This window comes from Camelus dromedarius, chromosome 17, assembly GCF_036321535.1.
Source record: "Camelus dromedarius isolate mCamDro1 chromosome 17, mCamDro1.pat, whole genome shotgun sequence".
NCBI classification, from domain to species: domain Eukaryota; kingdom Metazoa; phylum Chordata; class Mammalia; order Artiodactyla; family Camelidae; genus Camelus; species Camelus dromedarius.
In genome coordinates, this window is record NC_087452.1 from 46,736,660 (window position 1) to 46,763,208 (window position 26,549).

The 26,549-nt window shown below is 39.4% G+C and overlaps 1 protein-coding gene across 4 annotated transcripts in view; it reads right to left on the minus strand.

The window, feature by feature from the left end:
* RBMS3 (RNA binding motif single stranded interacting protein 3) overlaps window positions 1-26,549 on the minus strand; it is a 919,284-nt gene that overhangs the window by 191,754 nt on the left and 700,981 nt on the right. For all 4 annotated transcript variants that reach the window (XM_031469805.2, XM_031469816.2, XM_064496809.1 and 1 more), the window contains one exon: window positions 23,323-23,402. In XM_031469805.2, the coding sequence (XP_031325665.2) occupies window positions 23,323-23,402 (80 nt within the window). The remainder of the gene's footprint in view (window positions 1-23,322; window positions 23,403-26,549) is intronic.

Consider the following 26,549-nt stretch of genomic DNA (forward strand, 5'->3'; position numbering starts at 1 on the left):
CAAGGCACCTTTATCTCTGCCAGCAAAGCAAAGTGCCCATCAAACCACAGAACAAGCCAACAAAAGCAGTGCCTGATAACAGGACATTCTTTGCATCATGTTGAAGAGACGGGCTCCGAGCCTAAATCTTATAGGTAAACAGTCATGTTTTTACTGAGCTCATGCAGGCATTTTCCTGGTTCTGTATATGGTTTCTTTTATTTAATCTTTGGCAGGTGTTAATATTGACTCCCAATCAGAAATGACCAGGAGACTCTTTAGCGGCTTTGAAAGCATCTTTTCTTCCTTATAGAGGACGATGCCAACTATGTACATCTATAATGTTGAGTGATGTTACTTAAATCATTAATGTAACAGCAATGTTTCTTACATCATTAATCTAAGAGTCACCAGAGATTCATTCGGGACACCTTCATTTCCTCCAAAGCTACCATGCAATCTCTCACCAGGTCCTGCCTCTTCGACCTCCAAAATGTAATTGTAAATGTAATTAATAATATGTAAATATAACCTGGGACACGCCCATAGCCACGCCCACCTCCCAGGCCACCGTTAGCTTCCTCCTGTGCACAGCAAGAGTCTCTAATGGTCACCCTGTTTCCACTCGCTTTTCTATAATCCAGTTTCGACATGAGCCAGCACAATCTTTGTAAGATATAAATTAGAACTGTCTTTGTAAGATATAAATTAGAACTGTCACTTCCCTGCTGAAAAACTTCCCAGCGCATGTAGAATCTTCACTTTTAAGGAGGTCTTTGAGGTACCGAGGGGTCAGACCAGTGCCCCATCCCAGCTAATGAGACATACCCCTGCTCTCTTGCATCAGTTCCTGCATCAATTGTCCTGCAGCTACTGCTCAGACCCCTCACTCCTTCTGCCTCAGGGCCTTTGCACATGGGATCCTTCTGCGAGTAACACACACTCTCTCCCACTCTTCACCTGCCAGTGTCCATTTCCAGTCACAAATTAGTCAACTCCAGAAAGCTTTTACTGACAACTAAAATAGGTCATCTCTTATTCTTTCCATTGCATTCTGTTCTTTAATGTATAGAATTATCAAAATGTATAATCACACATTTAGGGGTTATTTGATCAACTGTCTCCCACCAAAACATTAAGCTTTATAAATTCAGGGCCCATAACTAGTTCGTTGGCCACCATATTCCCAGAGCCTTGCATGGTGCCTGATCCACAGTAGAGATGCAATAAATATTTGCTGAAGAAAGAAAGAAGTTCCAGCATTTTCAGACAGTTTCACTCAAATAACTTCCTTAAATATTATCTTCCTGGGTTTTTTGGTTTAATTGTCTTGCCTACTTTACAAAGCCATTAGGGCTGCTAACAAGACTAGCTGTCTCCCATTCCAGAAGTCTCAATGGCGGAACCTAGGATGTGCTAAAATAAAGCAAGGTGACAAGAAGTAAATAGTGTTGACTTCTATTTGTGTTGGTGAGGACGATGAATATTATTACTATACCAAATATTTACTGAGTCCTTAACTAGGAGGTGGCTCTATGTTCAGGGCTTTACATATGCAACCTCGTTTAACTTAATTGTCCCATCAGGTAGGTGTTATGACTGACCTCACTGTACAGGCGAAGGGACTGAGTCACGGAGGGGCTAAGTCGCTTGCCCCGCGTCACACAGCTGGTAGGTGGAGGAGCTGGGGCTCTGACCTCTGGTTCCAGAGTTCAGTTCTGCTGCACTTTTTTTTTTTTTTTTCCTTTTGAGCAGCCAGAAATGCACACAGTGGTAGAAGACAAGGCTAGGAACCTTGGTAAGTGTCCGAGTATGGAGTCAACGTGTGAAGGGCCCGGGGGGAGGGTCCAGCTCAAGCGGCAGAGCGCATGCTCAACACGCAAGAGGTCCCGGGTTCGGTCCCGGGTGCCTCCTCCAGGCGGAAAGCAGCGAAGAAACCTAATCACCTCCCCCTCAGAAAACAACAGTGTGAAGGGCCCTACGTGTCAAAGGAAGGACTTCAGGTGGAATACAAAAGCAAACAGACAAAAAAAATAAGACCTGGGAACTCCTGTGCTAGAGGGTGAAATGTAGCTTGGACGGAGTCCCTACTTTTGGATAACTGGAATTGAGGTTGGGAAAAATAAATGACAATTATGGAATGACACACGGAACCAAAGTTTGGATATTGATCTAAATCCATTTTCTCTCCTCTTTTTAACCCTCTGCCACTTTTAGACCGAGAATAACAGAGGCACAAAAGAGAAGGCAGCATTATATGGTGAACAGTGAATTCTGGTTCATGCACCAATTTTTTTTTTTTTACTTTCACCAATCTGATTAAGAGACAGAGCTCATGTGATGTTTCTGGTCAACGAAATAAATACAACAAACTACAAAAGGATTTGAAACAAATTGGAGATTAAGATTTATCGCTATCTTTATTTAAAAAGTAGAATCTGGTCATTTTAGGGGGAAAAAAATATATTGGAAATTATTAAGTGCAGGAATAACCATGACAGGCCGGTGCCAATTCAAGTTTCTTATTTATGTGCCCAAGATATTGTGATATGAATGTAAAATGCATTGAAAGATCTGTCACTGCTTTGTTAATGGACATTGTGATTGAAAAATACTGCAAACCGTATCAGTAAATAAAGAATGCTGAAGCCATCAAGCCATCAGCCTCTGCCGCACTCGGCAGTAAGGACAAGCCCGCAGCCCGGCCTTGGCAGCCACTCACAGTGGTGCACCCTGAGGGGACTCAGAATAAGAAAGGACAGGACACTGGCCCTAGAGAGCTAGGTGCTTGTCAAAGGAATGAATTCAATGAGCCCAAATGTTTGCTTCCTCCCATACATAGAAAAGCACTAAATTCTTAAACTTGAGATGCCTGGTTTTCTTTAGATAACAAGTTATCTTTTCATGTTCTGACTACCTGGTCTTTGTTGTAAAGCTCCTATACATCCTAGCTCCTCCCCTCCCTCTTCAGAGCGGTCCCTCGGAGCGATCTGAGAGGCTGCCATCCCGGCTCAAAACACTCAACTTTTTATTTCAGTCGAGAACGTCTCTACTGAAATCCACCACATGCTCTTATGGACCCACCAGCTGTGTTAGAAGCGGAGGAGTTTCTAGTTCGGTTCTCTTAGCTGGACAGGCAGAGTTTTGGACTAGAGGAGAGTTTTAGCCACTTAACGATGAGTTCAACTGTGCTGCCTCTAAGGTAAAAAATTCCTCCACTCGATAAACAGTAAGGTCTACTCCTTATAGACCGGACCTAGTTCAAAGACATCTTCCAAAAATGGATTTTCCAGGAGGAAAGGAAAAGGAAAGGAAAAAACCCACTGAGAAGCTATTTGAATAATGATGTCAGCTAAAGTACACAAACATTTGTTCCTTCCATCACTCGTTTGTTTGGATTTTTTTAATGACAGCCTGAAATGCCAAAGATGACAGGTAAGAGGCTTTTAAAGCATCATTTCAACATCTTTGGTCAGTTGCTTTCATTTTGTAACATGGAATTTCTGTTAAAACAGCAATACATTAAAAAAAAAAAAAAAAGGATTGACTTCAAGGCTTTAAGATGAGATCAGTGCAGGGAGAGGAAGGCAAATCTACCAGTCGGCATTTACACAACACCCCTCTTGAAAGAAATCAATGTTATTCACCTATTCACCCCACTTAGGTGTGAGAGGCTTTAAAAATAAATGAAAGGCTTTCTAAAAGCAGGATTTCTCATCACATTTGACAAAACACCCTGGGTACAGAGGAATGGGGTGCACTTTCTACACAGGGGCTGGTGTGAGGGTTCGCTCTGATCTTCTGGTCTGGCTCCCACTAAGTCTAACATTCAGGCGGAGAAGGAGCTGGAATTAAACAAACAGACGTCTGCACAGCAGTGTCAGGGGACGTTCACCAGAAAGAATTAAAACCTTTGAAAAGGAAATGTAAATCCAATTTGTATTTCAAAGATCACGCAATTGGGGAAATTTCACTCCATATCAAAGCATAAATATTTTACCACTGAGGCTGTAAACTATCTCAGGATTTTCAACTTCAAAAATCCCTTGAATTGACTCAAAAAAGCAAGAAAATGGGGCAGGCACCAAAAAAAAAAAAAAAAAAAAAAAAGGCAGTCCTTTTGAAAATTAAGTAATTCTCCTGAGTGCTTAATCTCTTCCTGTAAGACACTTGGTAAATCAGGATACCAGAGAAACCAAAGGAGAGGGTAGCCCTCGGGTCATTTTGGAGGACCTTCCACTCGGTGGAAGGTCACTCCCGGCGGTGTACTTCTGAGAGCTTTAACATTCAATGGAAAGCCATCAAGGCAGGATTTTCTAATGATTATGCAAGGAGAATGGGTTGCAGATTACTCATGAATGAATCATGCTCTTTGGAAAGTCACGGAGCCAAAATCCACAAAATACATGACCACTCCCCATCTACGCTGAGGTCAGCTGTGTAGCAGCGGTCCCCGGACGGCGTAACCATCCTTCATAAAGGACACTTCAGAATGAAGTGCTCGGATGCAAGTGTCTTCCTTCTTTAACTGTGACATCTCACCTTTACGGCACAATTACGTTTTGTTGGGATGCACAGTTTTCACTTTCATATATCACTTTCCTTCCACTGTTTTTTTCCCCCTGCAAATAGATTTTGAAAAATCGTATTTGAGACATTGGGAGAGACGTCTTTTCCCAACAGCAGTGTAGAAGAGAGCTATTCGTTCCAGTAAGAATGTGTCCGCAAAGAAAACAGAAAAGGATGTCAACATGGTTGGTTTTTTCTTAGCTGCATCACCTGTGAATGTAGAGAGACTTGAGATATTGTAATGCTGTCTGCCTTTAAGATTTTGACTTGTGAGAGATGGAAGATGAACAGCAGTGCTGATAAAGTGGAAGTGATTTATGTCACAAAGTCTAGCACTGCAAGAAACCATTCTGGGACATGTGGCTACAATTTGGAATGCCTGCCAGATTATGTCATAGTTTTCCTTTGGTAACAAGCGTTCAGAGTTGAAAGTCTTCTCGAAAACAATGGGTTTACCTCACTTAAAATCACAAATGAACAAAGCATAAAATATTTGGGGGCTGTAGGTAAAAATTCATAGGAAGTTAGTGTGGGGAAAAAAACAGGAGTATTACTAAAACAAAACAAAACAAAACAAAACAACTGTCAAAGGTGCTGATGGGCAGAGCCTGTCCAGGTATTAAAACATCATACAAAATGCTCATTATTGAAGCTGTAACTTAACACGTGACTTGACAGCGTAGATCAAGGAAAACAATAGAAATTTCAGGGAAATTTAAAATATACATGACAACTGAGTAGATGAAAAATGTGACATTTGAATTCAACGAGGAAAACAATGTACCTTCTTCAATAAATGGTGTTGGAACAAACTGACTAACCATCAGGAGACAGAAAAAAAATCTAGCTGGTTTCTCCCTCTTGAAATTTATGCCAAAATAAATTCTAGATGATTTTATGATTCGATGTTTTAAAATGCAAGGATACCATTAGTAGAAAAAACTTAATGACATTTTAATATTTTCAGAGTGTACATTACACACGCGCATACACATATATATGTAATTTAAAAAAATTTGAAATGGCAAAGAAACCTACTATGAATGAAGGCAAAAGATAAGGACTGACAAAACACCGACTCTCTTTAATGTAAAAGCACCTAAAAACGAATTAGAAAAAGGCCAGGTGAAAACTAAACACACAATATAAACACAGATTTCAAAGAGGAAATAGCAAAGCTCTGAATACCTGAAAAGACGCTCAACTTCTGTTTACATTCTTACTACTATTAAGACAAAAATATGGTACATTTTCACCTGTTATATTAGCTATAAAAAGGATCGTAACCACTGCATTGGCCAAGGTGTCAGGAGAAAGGACTTTTTATACTGACTACTGTGAGTGCGACTTACGATAACCTCTAAGAGAAGCAATTTGGCCAAATTTCTCGAAATAAGCAAGAATATGTTATTTGACCTACCAAGTCCCCTTTACGCATTTTTCCTGTAGCTATGGTGCTTCTATGTGAAAAAGGGACAAAGAGCAATCTTCATTTTTGTGTTACTTGTAATAGCAAAGGATTAAGGAAATAATACAGCTATTCATAAGTAAGGAACTTTGAAAACTTTTATACAAAGAATTGTATAGCAATACAATGGAATACTATGCAACCATCAAAAGTAGAGAGCTTTCCTTGTACTGTGAAGAATGAACTTCACGGTATATTTTGCAGTGAAAAAAGAAAAGTCAAGATTTAGAAGAGAGTGTATAATTGCCATTATTAGAGTGACAACATAAATGTACGTTTGGTATTCAAGCACAGCCTGCGGAAAAACAAGAAATGCTGACATTAGTTCTTCTAGGGAGAAAACGAGGGAGACTGTACCACAGGCAAGGGAGAGAAACTAGTTTTCACTGTGAAGCTTTTGAATTTTGTAACTATTTGTACAAATTACCAACTCAAAATACAGAATAAGCTAAACGCACAGTAAAAGAAGAGTCCATCATAATCAAGTTTTACATTTTCCAGGAAGATAAATGACTTTAAAATGGATTTCAAACTTTAGGAACACAGGAGACAACAAGCAATTCAAGGAAGAGCTACGGATTCCCTCAAGGAGAAGATAAAATTCAGGATCCACTACCAATTAATAGTACAAAAAAAAAACCCCCACTGATTTGGCATTACAAATGGGTGCGTTATCATATCCAGTTTCCAAAAGCTGATCACCCAAAGGCCTTTCAAGTGAAGAATAAACAGAACGAGGTACAGTAATTCAATGACTCAGCAATAACAAGGGGCGACATGACCACCCAACAGCATGCATGGACTTTGAATCCTTACGCGAAGGTAAAGAAGGCGGATTTAGAAGACTGCACACTGTATGATTCCATTTATACACCGTTCTCCAAAAGGCCAGACTATAGGGATGGAAGACAAACTCATGGTTTCCAATGACTCAAAGTGGGAGGGAGGATTTGATCACCAAAAGGCAGCACGTGGAGTTTTTAGGAGCTATCCTGTATCTTGATACGGTAGCCTAAAAATCTGTCATTTGCATTGTGGAGACGCTGTGACAAAATTGATTTTAAAATAGATCTGGAAAATGAAAAAAAGCAAGAACAGCTAAAAATAAAAAAAAATTAAAAATTGGAAAGTAAGGGACTAGTTGAGTGCGACAATATCTAATGTTGGATAAATGGACTGGTGTGACTCGGGGGAAGCAAACGCACATATTACAGGTAATTAATCTCAAAAAGGGAAAGGTGATATCAAATAGTGTGAAAGAATGGATTAATTTCTAAATACTGCTGGGACACCTTGCTAAATTATCGGTTTAGATACTCACTCGATACCAAATATACCAAAAAGTTAAATGCAGAGAAAAAGTAAAAGATACACAAGTGAACGCTAATGAGATCTCTTGCATTTAAAGGTTTTTTTAGAAGGTACAATGGAAAAGATTAATTTATTTCACATAAAAGTCAAACTATTATTTGTTTTTTAAATGGAAGCGAAAGTTAAACAGCAAAGCTTCGTTTAAAAAAATACTTGTAAGAAATGTGATAGGAAAATGCTTAATCTTTTTAATATAAAAGCACTTAGTTAAAACCACAACATTGATTAAATTCAGGTTTTTAAAAAGCCCGGCTGGATAGGACTTAACCCACGAACAGAGTTTATCATTAAACCCAATCAGACCAAATCAGCCCACTTGTTCTATTCCATTCAGCGTTTATCAATATCTGATCTGGGCGTCTGTCCTGCAGGAGAAATGGGTCATTTTTCCTTTTACCCCCGTTCTCTGGCCTCTTTATTACACTCCTTCCACTGTAGGTTCATCCCTCACCCTGAGGACATATTCCCAGGTCGACTTTACACTCAAATTGAGAATATCTGTTCAGTTAAATAAAGAAGAACTTTAAATGTCTACTAGTGTAAGGGACATCGAATTACTGTAAGATAAACGAGGCTTTAAAATATACCATCTTTTTGTGTCTCCAATCATTGAATTTTATAGATTTTCTACTGTAATCAGTATGGTTTTGGTTTTTTTTTGGCCTTAATGTAGGATTGCTGGATCTGTTTTCACCCGTGTCATCACAATAGGAACTCTAGTCAGTTCTTTAAATTAGGTACCTGTAGTAACTGTTTTTCTAAGTGGTACTTTTCAGCCTAAAAAAAAAAAACAAAAAACACAGTACTGAGTGCCAGACACTTTCTCTGTAGCATCTCAGGAATGCAAGGGGACAAAAGGCATTATCAGGTCCCGCTCAGTTTCCATGGATTCTTTGGTCCACCCAATGAAAGGATATCATGCAGAAGGAGGGGGGAAAAAATCTGTAATTCCTCTCCAGTAGAGGCTTTTAGCAATGTGACTTTTCTTCTGGACCCAACTCTCAAACTTTACATATAACTCAAAACAGCAAAAATTAAACAAACAAAAAATCCTTCTATAGCTTAGTTTTTGAAGAAAGATGGTTCCTCTAAAGGAAGTTTCCATAAATCGGCTACCTGGCCTTTATAACAGAAGATCCACTTCTTAAACACTAGGATACAAACAAAGTGCATGGTTTGCTGGAAGTGATGGCCAAGTACTTCCAGTCTTCTAACAGCTAGAATGAGTACTGAAGGAAGCAACTGAATCTCCAAGACGAAGGCTTCAAAGGAACTAAAGGAATGAAACATTTCACCCAATACAAAATAGTAATAATATTCATTCTATTTAGCAAACGAAGAAGGAACACGGTCCTCCAAGTTTGGGAATGGAGGGGACAGACACACAGGGGAAGAGTTACTGGATTTCCTCCCAATTTCTCCTCCTACAGGATTTCCCCTCGCCATCCAAGAAAAAACATTATGACCTGCTAGTACAACTAAAGGTTATTTATAGCTAAGACACACTTAATATTTACCAAGAATATTCCAAGAGCTCCATAGAGGCTAACTGATTGAACCCACAGCCACCTCACAACAATACTACAGAAAGGAGTTATGATTATCTCCATTTTGCTGATGAGGAAATTGAGGCACAGAGAGGTTAAGCAATTTGCCCAAAGTTACACATCTAGTAAGTGGCGGAACTAAATCCTGGGATCAGTCAGCCCACTTACTAAGGATGCGTCTGAGCAATTTACATAAATTCTGAAAGTCTCAGCCATCTACCAGACAGAACAGTACCTTTTCCCTAAGGGCACTTTGAGAATGTTCGGGATATAATGACCCTCCCCATTCTCCCCAGAAGGTAAGTATCCATTGATTGAATGTGGAGATGGGGACACACAGACAATTTCTGGTGCTAACTGTATCTTTCCCCACTGCCCCTGCCCAGCTGTATTGAGATTTAATTGATAAGTAACATGTATATTTAGTTTAAGTGTTCAAGGTGTTGATCGGATACATGCATATATTGGTTTGATTACCTCCACAGTGTTGGCCAGTACCTCCTCTAACAGGAGATTTTGGTGTCCAAAAGCGGAATTGAAGAAATGACATACAAAGAGCAACAAGAGAAGCACTCTACAGGCAGAAAGAAACAGAAAAGACAGAAACAGAAAGACAAACACGCAGAAACGGGAAATGCCTACGTCCTGTAGTTAAAATAGGAAACCCAAAGACAGAAATAATCTGCCTTGCAAGAACCAAAAGAGTGTAAAATAATTCTACTCAATCCAGAATGTGTGTTTCTGTGCCAAACAGCAAGAGATTAACAGTGTCAACAAAACAGCTTGATAAAAATTTTCTGAACAAGTGACAGAGGTCAAGAGGAGAAACTCTAGGTGCTATTGACAAAGGATTTCATTAAGCCATCAGGGACAAAGCGGGTAAATATTTATCCAAATGACAGTTCCAATCAATGTAAAGGTTAATGAGTCCTTTCTGCTGACGGCACAGGACACTTCAGCTCCCACGCACGATGGGCATAAACTGTAGGAACTTTCGGAAGAGAGAAACCTTTGAAAAGGCTAGAGTTGGGTTCTCAAAGGATTGTAATTAGGAAAAAAAAACAGGTCTAATTGCTAGTTGCAGAATTATAACAGCCAACAGGATGTCTGGAGTTCCAACACATTTATTGTATATCATTTTTGCTTCTTTGAATTTTCACAGCCCATTCCTTTTTTTTTTTTTTTTTTTTAAATCTGGAGACAGGAAAGTAGGAAGCAGAATGGAGAGATACCTTACCTTTCATGGGAAAGAAAAGGATACTTGTGCACTGAACACAGCACTTCTATCCACAGAAAGCTTTAGAGATTTAAATATTTAACAGTTTACAAAGAGGAACATCTTATGCAAAATATTTCTATGTGGAAGCATCATAGTTGATAGTTTCTAAGTTACTTACAAATTGGATGTATTATTGAGACAGTATTAAGAAATCACTCTGGAATACTGTACTCCGTGTTTTAGAATTTGATTCAGTGTATCTCCATTCAGCCTCTCCTATGTTTAAATGTTAAGCATGGGAGGAGGTATTAAGGATAAAACAGGCATAATTCTGCCATCCAGTGAGATAAGGTAAAGGTACAGGAATCGACATATACGGCTGCAACCACAAACGGATGCCCCAAATAGGAGAAAATGATTCAATGTGATGCAGTGAGAGCTGAGAGCAGGGGAGCTGGAAATCAGTAAAGTCTGCACAAAACAGGTTGTATTCATTATTTTCTTTTTTTTTTTTCAGGTTGTACTTATTTTTAAGCAGGATTTTTGCGGGGGACATGAGGATAGAAGGGGACTGCAGGACCTGTGAACTGGAGATGCAGAGATATGCTGAGAAATCATTACAAGAAGCCTGAGATTGTTTTATGTTTTTTATAGTTGTTTTACCTAAAATAATGACCATCCGCTTTAACATAGCCATCTTGGGCCTATCAGAAGTGTGACCAGTGTGACCAGCACTTATCAATCGGGGGGTCACCACGGCAAATTTCAGGTAAATATTTACCTGGTATGCTAATTTTTTCTAACCATCCCAGAAAACTGCTGAGCTCCAGTTGGGACACTTTTAATTAATTGGACATCGTTCTAGAATGAGGTATGGCAAATGTGTGCAAACGGTTGGAAATGGAAGGGTGGTCTTAACGTAGCTCTAAGGGAGTATGCCTCACACAGTCCATGGACTAGATGATGCCCATCAATGACTTCAGAAGTTAAATTATACTTCCAGCCTACAGGGTGGATACTGATGAAATGATTCTCGCGAGGCAAATAGATGCTACCTCTAATGGTAAGGTCTTCCGCCTCCTGCCAGAACTCCCATGGAGCTGTACAAACATCTCTTCGTGAATCCTGACAACACTTTTGTAAAGGAGGCATTAGAAACATCTAGTGGAAACAGGCGGTTCCATGAGGAACCTGGCAAGAGACTAGCTAACTTGCCCACGTTCAAAAGTAACAAGAGACAGAACCAAAATTCCAACCAAGACCCATCAGCCTCCAAGGGAGAAGTGAGATTCTCTATACAGTTTGCTCTCCCACCAACGAAATTCACAGATGAGACAGAGTATCTCAACCACAAGGCTCTCATAGAATTCATGACCTAAGCAGATGTCGCCCTTTTAACATCCAAGCTGCAGCAAAAAAGCAAAACACCAGTTCCTGGGATGAGAAAAGTGATGGGGCCATCAAAGGATACAAACAAAGTGGTATCTTCTCAAAATAAATTCCAGGAGAAATTTTTATCTTTAATTCTTATCTCTGTTACATGACCTCACTGGGTTAAAATTATAACCAGTTATTAAGGATGGCTAGATATCTATTTTCCTTACAGAACTCTCATATTAGGTTAAGAGGCAATAAGCTTAAAGAAACCATGAATTTGGGATGCCATCAAAGGAGATGTCATAATTTTTGAAAATTGGAAAAAAAATGTGAAAACTAATAGTATATAGTGTTGAATTACATATTACTCTTTATTATTTTAGTATTATTTTAGTATTTTTACTTTAGCATTGTTTTAGTATTATTTTAGTAGTAGTATTTACTACAGCTAACAGAGGTGCAAGTCTGCACTTAAGATGACTCACACATGGTGAAAACAACTTCGTGGCGCCGTCCAGCTGTTAAGATGCGTGCTACGTGAAATTAGCAGCCACAAGGACACAAAGTAGTTCTTATGATGATAACCCAACTCCTGCGTTACAGCTGTGGTTAGCCTTCTGCCTCTTAAATATTATCCTTAAACTCTCCCTAAATTCTGGGAGACCCACATGCCATTCACAAATCACACGGATCCGTGCCCACAAACCCAGCATACCACAGATGCTGCGTTTGCACAAACCTAGCAATAAAGAATTTCAATAAAACATTCACATATTCTGTCAAGTATACCACTTGCTAATAAAATGATCGTGCAAATCTTTAGAAAAATAACCATTGTCTCTGCATTTGCAAACAAAAACAAAAAACACCCACTACGGATTAAGGAATCTGCTCGCTCGTTTCCAAAAAATATACCACCAAAACTAGTAGTGCAACTCGTTTAATGAAAGCGTATTTCTTAATTATTTGACTTAAAATCACCTTCTAGAAGACATCCAGTTGTTCAACATAAGATCAGAAAGATAAGAGGATGTTTTAAACTTCCTATTTCTCATGGCTGCCTTTTTTAGTTTTTTCTAACTCTGAGAAGATGAAAGGGCTTGAATCTTGAATTTTACTCTATAAGCAACATTCAAAGTTGGTAAGTTTTGTTTGTTGTTTGCTTGTATTTTTGCTTCAGGACCTCTTTACCCCCTTGACAATTATTAAAGACCCAAAAGAGCTTTTGTTTGCATAGGTTAAATCTATGTAGATTTACCATTTCAAAAAACAAAACAGAAAGTTTAGAATTTGTTTCCTTATTAACTTGCGCCAGCTAGCAATCATAAATCCATCACATGAAAACATGTGATACATTTTTATCAAAAAAAAAAAAAAAAGCCAAAACCCCAATAAAGATGAGAGTGGACTTATTTTATATTTGTGCAAATCTCTGTAATGTCTGGCTTAACAGAAGACAGCTGGATTCGATTCTCATATCCGCTTCTGAATTCAGTCTGTTGCTGTATCACACATCATGCAGCCTCTGAGAAATGCCACTCTATACTCCCAAGAGATTCAGAATGAAAAAGGCAAATAATATGCCGATATTATGAAAATATGTTGACCTTGCAGACCACCGGAAAGGGAGAGCATCCCAGGGACCCCACAGGTCTCTGGACTTCCATTTGGCTCAAAGACACCATGTTATCTCAAAGTGATTGCACATAAAAATAGGTTAGTTTCAGTATTTGATTTCAATGCTTTTGTGCCTTGTTAAGAATTTTGGTATTAAAACCCCATGATTGTATATACTGGTACATTGTTGATGCTTCTGGATGCACCTTTATCAGGACACATTAGGATTAGCTAAACCACTCACTCACAGGACACGGGACTGCAACTCTACCCACTGCTACAAATGTCTTGTCAATAGTCAAACTGTCTTTGCTTTTTACAGGGAAGCCGTCAACTATCAACAATGGTGCCTTAATTAGCGTGTGTCTGGTTTGTCCTCCTCCAGGGGGTCAGGGAAACTGTGGAGATGGTATAGGTCTCTTCAGGAGCAAAACTGGGGTGTAGATAGCGCAACAGCTGTCAATCACTGCTCAAGGGCAGCCCCCACCAGGGGGGCTGTAACTTCCTAGATACTTCCAGCTCTCATTGTGTGCAGGCAAATCAGCCCCCCTGCCCCTGAAGGCAGCCCACCTAGGAGAAGAGATGTAGGCTGACGGGAGTCAGGCAAGCACCCCGGGAGGGCTGACATCTGCCCTAATACCGATCAGCTAGAAATCAACTTCAACTGTTGAATTGTTCACTTCAGGGTATTTCAGTGACTCAGCTAGTAACAACTATCTGATAAACTTCTGGTCCACGGTAAGTCCCACTCTCAGTTCAAAAGAAAATGGCTCTACTTACAGCCTCCTAATATTGCTATGGGATTGTAACACACTTTGGCTGAGAAATACATTTTTGTAAATTCGCTGAAAGTTTTTAATCAACTGGATCATAACAATCACTTAAATAACTAAGAATGTAATCACTTGGACAATAAGACTATACCATGGACCGTTGAACAACCCAGGTTTGGACTGGGCAGGGCCACTTATACTAGGCATCTTTTCAGTAGTAAATACTACGGTACTGCACGATCTGAGGTTGGTTGAGTCCATGGATGCAGATACGCAGGGACTGCACGTACAGAGAACAAACTACAAGTTATACAAGGATTTTCAGTGCTCCAAGGGTTAGTGTCCCTAGCCCTCGGTTGCTCAAGGGCCAGCTGTACATCTGTGTTAACATTTAGTAAGTATTGACAGCTTCCTCCCTGGACTTTTAGTCTGGTCTCAAAACTAAGTTTTCCTGGGGGACTCAGCTATGCAGAGATTCAGGGCACTGTCTCTCTTTAACTCACACTGCAAAGAGCTGGGGTGGACCGTCCCCTCTGCTTTAGGTGTACCCACCTCAAACTTAAGGTTGATTATCAGCTATACACTTGCTTTGAGCTCTTCTAAACCCTAATGATTTTTCAATAACAGGAATTATTGAAAGCAAGTATGAAGGCTGAGAGTTACGAGATTTGCATAAATTTAGATTTTCAGTGGTATACGTTTCCTGGCATATTTTATGGAACCAGATGGCTCAAAATAATATTTGATTTCCTTGGGTCAATAATATTCTCTGAGATCTTAGAACCATCTCTGAAGACTCTCTTCTCAGATGTTTAACAGTGTTCCATTCTAATATATCCTTTTAATATGGTATAAAGAAACTGTAAAGCCAAAATAATTAACAAGAAAGTTTTTCCTGTTTAACACACAAGCAACCCAAAGGATATAGAAGAGGTTCAAAAATAGAAGAAACAAAGAAAGTTCTCCAGAGGCTGTTTATAATGTAACTTAGAAATAGTTCAGACGATATTCAGTTGAAATGAGTTATGTGCCAGTCTAGTAGTTTTCTGTTACTGCTGTAGTGGGGGCATAAAATGACACAAATTCACTACCTTCTGTTTCTGTACATCAAAGTCTGACACTGATTCCACTGGGATAAAACCACGGTGTCAACCATGCTGGGTTCCTTTGTCTATTTCAGCTTCCAGAGCCTGCCCACGCGACTTCATCTTCAAGAACAGTGATGGTGGGTCAAGTTCTTCTGCTGTATCTCTCTGATCTCCTGTGCTGCCCCCTTCCCACTTTTAAGGACCCCTGTGATTCCACTGGGCCCACTCAAATAATCTGGAGTAATTTCTCTACTTTACGGTCAGTTTATTAGCAGCGTTAATTCCAACTCCACCCTCAATTCCTCTGCCAAAGGACTGGGGACTAGGACTTAGAGATCTTTCGGGGGGAGAGGGGGCATTATTCTGCCTATCAAAAGTGGATATTTACTTATTTAACAAATAATTATCGTACTCCTCTGTCACAGGCATTGGGTTAGATGCCGGAAACATACAATAAACAGCAAGGTGCAATCCTTAAATTCAAAGAGTTTACAGGTTAGTGGTTTGAGGGCCAAAGGAAAGATAAGCATCAAAGTTCTTTCTTAGAAAAATGTACAATCCAATGGGATGAATGTGTCTTTAAATTAAATTTAATATATTTAAGAATTCATAAATTAAGTATATGAATCCTAAACAAGAGATCATAAACATGCTAATTCCCTACAAAAGATTTCTTTCTCTGTACTGAAAAATGACTAAAATAATAGTGAATTGATTCATCATTCATCTGCTTGAAGAGGTAAGAAATCAGAGGACACAGTTACAAATCAAACACATGACGGCTGGCTCAGAGCTTGCCTAATGAGCTTGTTCATTTATAGTCCTCTCAAAATATTTCCTTAAATTTTGCAGACTTTTCATTAAAAAAAATTAGATCATAAATAATGAGCTGTGTGCGTGGCAGGCTTCTCGGTGGTTACTGAGAGAGAGTGGCTATCCATTTATCTCAAAATTGGTCAGAATGTATTTTTAAATCAATCCTATTAAATGAGATCCTGGATTTGGAAATGCACTAAGCACTCAATTATTCAGAGCTTGGTTTCTATGGCTTGTGTCTTAATTGGTCTGAAGCTGCTCAACTCTCTCTGCTTGCGAAGAGGACGCGTATGGACAGACACTAAATGGTTTAACTACTCATTAGTGATGGTGACAGAAGGCAAAGTCCAACTTCATCTTAGAAATAAAATGAAGGCTTTCTGATTTGGTTTGTGTGTCTCCACTGTGAAATCTTCCAAGCAGAAATTTCTGGAGACCTGAATGGAGTTATCATTTTAGATGAAAAAAAAAAACGGGTGAAGATGATTCGTGATTCTGGAGATGCACAGAAAAAACGTCTTCATCCTCCTCAATTCCACAAAATTATGACAGCTTAAAAAAAATCGGATTCTCGAGCCAAGTGCAGACTCTGGACAAATGCTGCTACCACTCACCAGTGCTTACACGTAATTATAGACAATATATGGTCAGGACTACACATTGTTCGTATCACATTGATTAAACACTACAAATTTTATTATGTCATTATATTATTATAGTAATAATAAGCCAATGTTCCTACTTCCTCTAGGCAGAGAGAAGTAACATTATGCCAAATGGATAAAAGCACAGACCAAGAAACTCTCTTTTCTGTTTATTCTCAAGATATTCACATTTTTATGTGAAAAAAGAAAAAAAGGGGCGGGGGGACAAAAGTACAGCGTATGAATAGTGCTTAACCAGATCCAGTGGCAGTAAGTTAAGATCTAAACAGTATTTCAGTATAAATTAGGCAAGACCATTTTCCACGTCAGAAAGCAGAATTCATCACTGCACCATCCAAGAATGAGTTCCTTAAAGAAATAACAATTTGATCGCCAGCGTAACACCTTGAAACGGAGTCTTGGACAAATGAAGGTTTTCAAAATTAACTAGAATCTTTCTCAATCAAACTAAGTTTCTTACTCTTGTGAATATGTAGCTCTCTTTCTGCATATTTAGGTATACAAATGTGGTTGTAGAGAAGTTTTCTCAAAAATTAAGATAAGATGTAAAGATTTTTCTCAAAGTGTCCTCCAAGTCTGTGGATGACAAAGGAGGTGGACCTCCCCGCCCTCACCCCACCCATACACCCTGAGGAATGCCATTTAAAGCAAATAGAAGTCTGAGAGTTATTCAATTCATGGATTTCAAAGAACATTTGTCAACTTCAAAGAACATTTATTGAGAAACTACCCTGAGCTAATAAGCAAGAACACTTGAATCAACGACAAAAACAAACAAACAAAAACCCAACAAACAAAACCCTGGTTTAGACAACTCAGAATCAAATACATAAGCAAAAAATCACCGTGGCACTGTTCACAGTTCCTGCCTTTCTCTTATGAAGATTAGAACTTCAGAGAAAACCGAAGGAAGGGTGAGGTTTGCTGAGGAAATCAACAGTGATGCTGAAAAATCTTCCAGCATCCTCATGAGAAGCCTGGAGCAGTTCAGCTAAAGATCACCTCCATCTCCCTTACTGGACCCATCAACAGCAGACACCACTCTGCCTTTATCCAAGACCCAAACCTCACAAAATCCTTTCTCTATGTTATAATTTTCTGCACCTGCCCCTCATCTTCGCTTTGATGGTTTCCCTATGACTATTTCCTGGTCCCTCAGTTTCTCCCTTTTGTCATCAACCATTCACCTCGTCACATCTTCAGCTGTTCTGATTTCAGTCGTGTCACTGCCTTCCTCCATCTCTCTTGATAAATTTAAACCCTCACTGCCATCTGTCTGGTACCACAAATACTTGCCTTTGCCATCCCTAATATGTGGCTCGTAAATGCTGCTGTAAATTGTTTCCAAAGTAATGAAACCAACGTATTTGGTCTGTGAAATTCACTTCCCTACTTGAGCTGTATCGACTTTCCTCTACGGCCAGAAGTTCTAAAATCAAAATAGAATTCTCCACTGTGATTCCTGAATCACCCACCTTAATTTGAGTTTCCCCAAATCAGAGCCTGGAATGAGATAGTTTAACTGGAAGCTGATGTCAGAAAGCATTTATAACAGAAAAGTAAAAGAAAGAAGAAAGAAAAGCCAATAAAAGGTGTCTCACTGAGCTTGTAACTACTGTAGGCAACGCCTTAAGAAATGCTGTGGATTGTGACTTGGAACTGTCCCTCCAAAGGATGAGGGGCTCAACCCTGTCTGCTAACTCTCATAGCACATTGTTTGAGAGTTGTCCCAGGGAGTGATAATGTCTCTAAAGCTTGCAGAAAACCTGTATCAGGTTGAGAAAGGTTTTTATAGATTTTTGCCCTGAAGTAGCAAAGTAGAGAGATTTGGTGTGTGTTTGCCTCTAGGAGGCATCCATCCCTCCCGCAGCTGCCATCGGCAGGTGGAGGGGAAGGAGGGAGGAGAGGGAAGGGGTGTGTAGCTTGGGGGCACAAAACCCATTCCAATCAGTCGTAGTCTCCTGAAGACGATCCCCTGTATCTTCTCTGACTGGCTTCTCCTCATCCGGATATAAAAATATAATCATCTCTATCCCCTTTCTTATTTAATTAGTTACCAACCAACTCATAAAATACCTTCCCAGCATCAGATGTGACTCCACAGAAAGGCTGAGAAATGAATGACCAAGCCCACGCCCCCAGAACTCACTCTAGGACACCGTGGACCATGACGTTGTCAGGTTACTCTTGAAATTCACCAACGACGTCCCAACAGCATCTCACCACAGAGCAACTAACACGTTTTTGGTGGATAGAAATAAACTAGAAAGCATCACTAATATTAAAGATGAGACACTTCCCAGAAAGTAGCTCCTAAGTACTGAAAAAATCCTCTTATTAATGAGAAATCTAAGCCAACGCCCAGTCGGGGACTGCGGTCTTGGGCAAGTTTATTACGCAAATGAGGCTTTCATTTCACAGAGAAGAACAACAGAGCAGAACCATAAAGGTGTATTTTTACTGAACTGTACACAATAATATTTTCCTGTGTGCTGCTTTTTATTCAACTACCGTTGCATTTGTGACTTAAAACAGATCAGTGCTACTGTGGAATCACTGGTTGGGAGAGTGCAACATTTTCCACTGATAAAAACTTTTGTATCTGTTGCTCAAATATTCAGAATTATAATATAAATTTCATTTTAGTACACTGCTGATATTTTACTCTGGGGGATGTTTTCAATTGAAACAAAAAAACATTTATTTTTTGGTTTTCTTAAAAATATTATCAGATTTTAAATATTTTTCCTTGAATATTTCCATAAATATACATCCAAAGTCCTACAAATATTTTATTTAAATAAACACAAAATAGTAAAACCATAGGTTAAAGCATCGAGTAGGCACACAGTTTTACTTTGTTAGAAAAATATGATTCTTCTGTCAATTTTTTGTCTAGATTTCTGTTAATCAGATTTGGTAAAATTATAAAGATCCCAAAATATGGTGAGCTCTCTTTCAACCCTTCCCTACTTCTTGGAGTCTGACTGGGATTAGAAATAATTATCACAAAAGTAAGAAAATCATACTAAAGTGGGTTATTCGATTTTCTTCTGGAAAGACTGCTCCACCAATGAGAGCATGTGCTTACAAGCAGAAGTCTAGTTTGAGAGCAAATCATGATTTATCTTTTCTCAAGCTAGCCTGTGTGTTCTGTTCATCCGTACATATCCTTATACGTGGAAGCCTTTCCTGCATGGTGTACCACTCTGTTTGGGGAAGGGGGACGGGGCTCTGTGAAAGTGAGCCTTTCAAATTCACACCCTACAGGTCACTGAAGCATCTGGGAACTTAAACCCTTTGCTTCTGCCAGGGGTTGAAGAATGGAATGCTTTGGGCTGCTGTGCAATTTGTTTTGGGAGAAAGAAATGTCTGGGGTTAGGCAAGCAAGCAACTAATGGTGCTTCATTTTGTCCATAAAACAACAAGATCGATACGTATGACAGGCAATGTTTATGCAACACTGTTTCCTTTTCCTTCTAGGGGAGGGAGAAAATACTGGATGATTCCCTTCTGCAGATGGCTGCAATGACTAATGCTATTTAATGTGTCTTTGGCCTTTCCTTCCTACCTGCTGGCCACAGCACAGCTGCCTGATCTCAGTTAATTTCCTGTGCCAGAATTCAACTTAATAGATTTTTTGCATGTATATTTAGCTTTAATGATCCAAGTACTCAAAATCTAGGGATAACGTAAGAATTCAAAGTGAACAGAGCTAGTCTGTAGGTTGTAAAAGGCATTAACGATCGATAATACGTTCATTAAAATTAGATCTTTTATGAACAAATAGGAGGAACTCAGAGAGAGAAAGTCTGATCTATGTCAAAGTTTCGGGTTGAAGTGGATTTCTTTTCTTTTTCTTCTATAGAAATGACCCATTTGTAAGCGAGACGGTCATCTCAGAAAAATTAACTTTGCTTCTCCTTTATGGGGAATTATCATCAAGAGTGACAGAACCAAAATCTCATGATATTTACCCGACCGCAGGCACGCATTTCCCCAAGGCATCCCTCAGTGGAGAGGTAAGGAATGTGACCATGTTACCAACTGCTCTCTTCTTGCTTAGAGCGAGGTAAGAAGCAGGGCTTGATCTTTTCAACAGCTTTCTTAGGGTCTGAAGATCTCAGGTCATTTTTGGATCATTGTGGACCCCTCGTTCACACAACCTTAAAGCACTGCATTGAAACCATCAACGTACAGGTCTAAAACCCCACAAGTTTCTGAGTTCAAAGGTGCCAAGTCTTGATAAGGTAGAATGCTGAGATTTTTACAAGCTTTTGAATTCTATTTTAATTGCAAGTGGCTCAGATCAATTATAGGTGGTTTTATTTAGCACCCACAAGCAAGGACAATCTCTCGAAAGCTGTATCAGTATTAAAAAGAGAATTGATCACTTCTTTCGACAATATCAAAGGAATCACTTCCAATCAGATATCAGGGCTCACACTGACATCGCCCAGACTCCAAGATGGAAGAGAGAACTGGATTAAGATATGAGTTTCTGAAAATAAGATTTCAACCATCTACAACAAAAAAAGCAGTGAGGACCAAGGAAGGCTAACAGAATGCCCCCAGGTTTAATTACCACTGCCATGACTTGATAAATGTACCCAGCAAAGTCATTTTACTGCTGTACCTTTGAAAACACCCACATCTTGCATTACGTCATTTTATTCCATGTCAAACTTAAAGATGAAAAATTATATATCTTCTACTAGCATTTGAAGCCTTTACTAAATTCGATTTGATTTCCAAAGTAGGCATAAATAAGCAAATTCAAGTGTTGATGACGATCAGCATTGTATATTTAATTCTGTTGTACTGAGTGTAAATCCCAGAAGCATGAAGTTGTATTTCTTAAGAGTGTCATCACTGAGCATAATTATCTTGCCTCTCATGTTCCCACGAGATAAACTTGAGTGAGAAACTCATAACCAAGTTCTTGCTATTCACAGTGTTTCCATTGGGTGTAGCTATGATATTAGGCAGGTTAATATCACAGCCTGTGTCTTCAGGAAAGACATTTAGGGAATCTGTAGTGACTTGCTTAGTCTTTAGCATTAAATTGTATTAGTCAGCTCTATGTTCTATGGGTGAGATCAAATAAAACAATTTCAAATCAATCAGGTCAAAAAGGATTTCAATGTCCTCCTCCAAAAAGAAAGAAACATAAAAAACTGAGACCTATGTTGAAACTTGAATCAACGTAAGTGCCACATAATTTGTTCCTTCTTGAATTTTTTATATAAGCGTATAATTCACATCTAGTGTGAACGCCTTCCCTGTAGGTTGGATGAAATGGGATATTTAAGGGGAAAATCCTTTAACAACGCAACTCCTTTATTCAACAGTGGGTCTGAGCAGAGTGTCTTAAAATGTCCTTTCTATAAGGGAAAAAAAAAGCATTTCTCCTAAAATGCAAGGACAGCTTCTATGCTGAGATGAAAACTTCTAACTCTTTTCTTAATAACACCGTATGTCTCCAGTTGGCTCATAATGCAGTCAGTTCTCCGGGGAACATTGCACATGGAAGATAACCAAACCAAGGTGCAGGCTTCACTGCTGACCTGCGATTTACCATGGGTCCTACTTGGATTTCCCAGATCACACAAGTGTCAGTCTGAAGGTCCAGTCCCCTTTCTCAATATCCTTCCAAAACTTAGTGAGTCAGGAAAGGCACTCGATCCCGCCACAAAAATACTTCTCTTTTTGTTCTGATCTCCTTTTCTATATAAACTTGGCATATTTTAAGGAACCAAATGCTCAACCCCCAGACTCTCCAACCACAGATTTTAAATAGTAGATACATTACATGGCAGACACTAGAGATGCAGCTGAGAATCATCAAAAGAAACACTAATGTTTAAGACTGAAGAAGTCACATTTTTCCTCCTGAGAATCACTGATCATAATAAAGCAACAAATAACCAACGTGGACTGGTCGGATATTTCTTTATCTGTTATCACTCATTTTTAGAATTTCATTCCCTCTTTAATATTTTAATGCGTGAGTAAGATAGAATTTTTCTTCCAGTTTTATCGAGATATGAGTGAGATAAATTAATACTAAATACTTCTCACATATACTACTACCAAGTTGATATCAAGTTGAGGCATCTCCAGCCTGCATCCTGATAGATGAGATATATTCAACTGTTTTATGTTGATTTTAATTCCTAACAGCATAACTTATTCCATGTTATGATGTGTGTCAAATCTTAAGAATTTTGCCTTTGGAAATGTGAAATGCCCAGAGGTCATCTAGATTGGTGCTTCTCTGATGAATGGACGGTTTAAAACACAATTTCAGTGTATATTTGATATTTTTGAAAAATACCAAGTTATGCCTAAGATTCTGTGATCATGTCATATTGCTATAACCATTTCTAAATGCCGGCTCTCCCTTTCTGTACTCTTCCTGTCATGGGCTGGTAAGATGTTTGAGGACTGGCCTCAATCTGTGGTTTCCTCTGTTATTTTATTTATAATATATCACTCTTTAGACATTTTATAAATTAGAAATCAGGGTACCAATATTAATAATAGGAGTCATAAACTTTCTTTACCTCAAGTCCATTTTTAACTATTCTTTGCTACGTTTTTCCTCTAATTCACTTTAGGGAATTAACAGCAGAGATTCAAAAGGCAGGCCAAAGAAGAATCCCCAAGAAGCTTTTGGTCGTTTTGAGAAAGATGAGTTGTTCAATTAAAAAAATACATATTTATAAAAGCAAACTTTTCCCTCCCGGTGACCAACCACGGTTCTTACCATCGACTTATTCTGATAATATCAACCAGCCTAGACACTATTTAATGATTATGGCATTTCTTACCTGGAATGCCTGGTGGTGTTTTCAGATATTTTCCATTAAAATGTTGAATCACCACTTCACATTTTTCAGTAGACTCCATTCTGGGAAAAGAAGTAAACAGGGAATCATTGACTATCGTGAGGTTGTGCACATCCAGGAAAAACAAACAGAAAAGGAAAATAAGAAAGCTGTAGGAAAAACTTGATTGGAGTTTACCCGAACTGTCAACCGTTGCCATGACCACCATGACTAGGTAGAACATCGCAAACTCATCACTGCCGAGAGCATCATTTACTCTACGGGATGTCGCCTCTGTGGATCACTCCGTGCTGAGTCATCACCCAGACGTAATCCTGAGGCGTTATGTTATTGAATCTACACAACAGTTCTTGGCACTTGCAAGCGCTCCATCAGCATCTGTTGAATGTCCGACTTAGCAAACCTGAGGGGCTGGTCTAGTCACTGGTCTTCAGACCGAAGAGGGCAGCGACGTTTAGAGCGATGACCCCCTTGGCAGTAAGTGAGAGAGTCGGGCTTTTAGCTGAGGCATGGGTGACCCCAACCTGCACCGTACGTACTCAGCGGCACCCCAAGGGACTCCGCAAATCAAGGTGAGGGGATGGGCTGTGTTGAAACAACTCGCAGCCTAAAGGAGAGATTCACACCACAGTGCTGTCATCAGCACCGTGACACCTTTACTGAGAACCCACTGGGTGAGGGCGACAGCAGAGAGCGACTTGAGGTTCCAACTGTGGGAGGAGGACGTAAATACACAAACCGCAGGTCCTGAACTTTCTTCATGTTGAATTTTGGACAATTGTCTATTTTTTCACACTAGATATCAATATTCCTAGACCAGGTTTCTTATGCCCAATTTTGGCAACCTACATACAAGCTAAAGACAGAACATTTGGGACCAGACCACCGTAATGTCACCGTTAGCAGTATCGCCATCTCCTGAGGAGCGGAGCATCAGCAACACTTTCTAAATAATTAAATGCATCCTTTATTATTTTGTAGAATTGGGTGGGGAAGATAAAAATTCAAGGGTTGATTCTGATCAAAAGAAATTAATTCCCATGAACAGTACACTAAAGGGAAAAATTGACATAAAAAAGGCACACATCCATATAAGACTGAGTAGGAAATGTGTGAAATTTGTCTAAAAGGCAAAGTATGAGTTTGGATTTTCCGCTGTGTTACTAAGAGGGGCTGACTTGGACTGGAGCCCTTTGACACAATTTGTGAAACTTTCCTACCTCGAAATTTTTATGTGTGTTTTCAGGATCAGATTACACGACTTACACGACCGTATGACGTGCAGAGGAAATAAATAATAAGAAAAAAAACATATATATATACATAAATGCCAAATAAGTTATATATTTATTACAGCTACAGGAATTCAAATGTGAGAGGAATTGCAGAAGCCAGGAAAACGCTGAGAAGTGGGCACAGAAGACAAGAAAGGCCTTTGCAGAAGCAGGGAGGGGGCTGAGCTGGGCGGGTGACAAGCTGTGTCCCTGTCGATGGGACACAGTGAACAGAACTGTGGCCAGATGGAAGGTCCATGTGGGGAAACTCTTGGAGATGAACTGAGAGATGCAGACGAGGGCATCGGAGTTACCAGGTTAAAGAATTTGAAGATGGTATCAAAACCACATTCTGTTTGAGAGCTGTAATTATTTTATGATTCAAATTAAAAAAAATTCTGATGCATATTCCCATGAAACATGAAAAAAATGCACTTTTTTTTTTTTTTTTTGCATTGCTACATGTGGCAAACCAAAGCAGGACCAATTTCAGGGTCATGAGACCCACACAGCGCACCTGAGCCCTGTGCTTAGAAAATCTTTGAGCTAGCTTTTAAGCTCTGCTGTCACCATCTTGAAATTCTTTATACTTTCTAAACAAGGGGTCCTGTATTCTTAATTTTCACTGGGTCCCGTAAATGACAGCTGGTCCTGCTATAAGGAAGCGCAGAAGACTAAGCTGACATTAATAGGCTGGAATTAATTTATCAGACACCTCGTGGATCCACAGAGTGTTATTTTGAAGGACATCTGAAGAGTGAATCACTTTTGGGTCCCAATGAAAAACTAAAACTCTTCAAGCTTAATAACTTTTTTTTTTTTTTTTAGCTTTTTATCAAAGTGTAGTTGATGTACAGCGTTAGTTTTAGGTGTACAGCAAAGTGATTCAGTTACACATATACATACTTATATGCATTTTCTTTTCTGATTCCTTTCCATTATATGTTATTACAAGAAATTGAATATAGTTCCCTGTGCTCCACAGTAGGTGCTTGCTGTTTATCTAGTTTATATATAGTAGTGTGTGTCTGTTAGTCCCCGACCCCTTATAACATCTGATTTTAAGAAGTAAAAAATAAAAACCAAAAATAGCATTTTGTTCACTGTTTAATCACAAACTCCCCCAAATCAGAGGATATTTGGATTAAAGAGACAAGAGGAATGGTCCCCCACTTCCAAACATTTACGAGACGCTAAGTACAGTTTTGCTAACTCCTTCAGGTTTTCTTTCCAGTGGAACCTTTTTTGTCTTCCAACTCATTCTTTATTTTTTTAAGCAAGAAACTTCCATTTCTAGGAACAAAAGAACTCTATTCTGTTCTTTCTCTCTTCCCACGGGATCCACCGTCTCTTGTCTCTGAGGGAAAGTAACCCCTCCCTCCTAGCAGAGCCATGAATGGGGGAGGAAATGTAAGCCCTTAATTACTACAGATGTTACTTTATGGAATTTTTATTCCAGGAGAGCTACAGAGCGAAAGGCGTATGCCCCAGAGCCCCCTCTCTGTTCAGTCTCTCTCTGGGTGCTCATCAAGAGAAAAGGCAGTTAAGGATCTAAAGTCTGCGAATCAAGCCCCTCCTCTTTGTCTGTAAAATGGCCCGGCACGCTAAACAAACACTGACACTGAACGGGGTTGGTGTGCACCTGTGTGTGCTTGCTAATTTCCCAAAACGTGTTTTAGAGAACACAGAAGAGGCCAAAGAAAAAGCCAAGGGGCCAACCCACTCCACCCACCCAAAATAATTTTTTCCTGGTTTGAAACCCTCGAGGCTTCCCCTTTGGAGTCTCTCCTACCATCGATCGTCTCCTCTTAGGACAGTTTTACAGCCACGTCCAGCTGGGTGGGGGCTGTTTCTATGAGCACAAAGACAGCAGCCTGGTGTTCACTTTGGCTTCATTCAGATTTCACTAAATGAGTGTCTGCAGTGAGCCTTCGG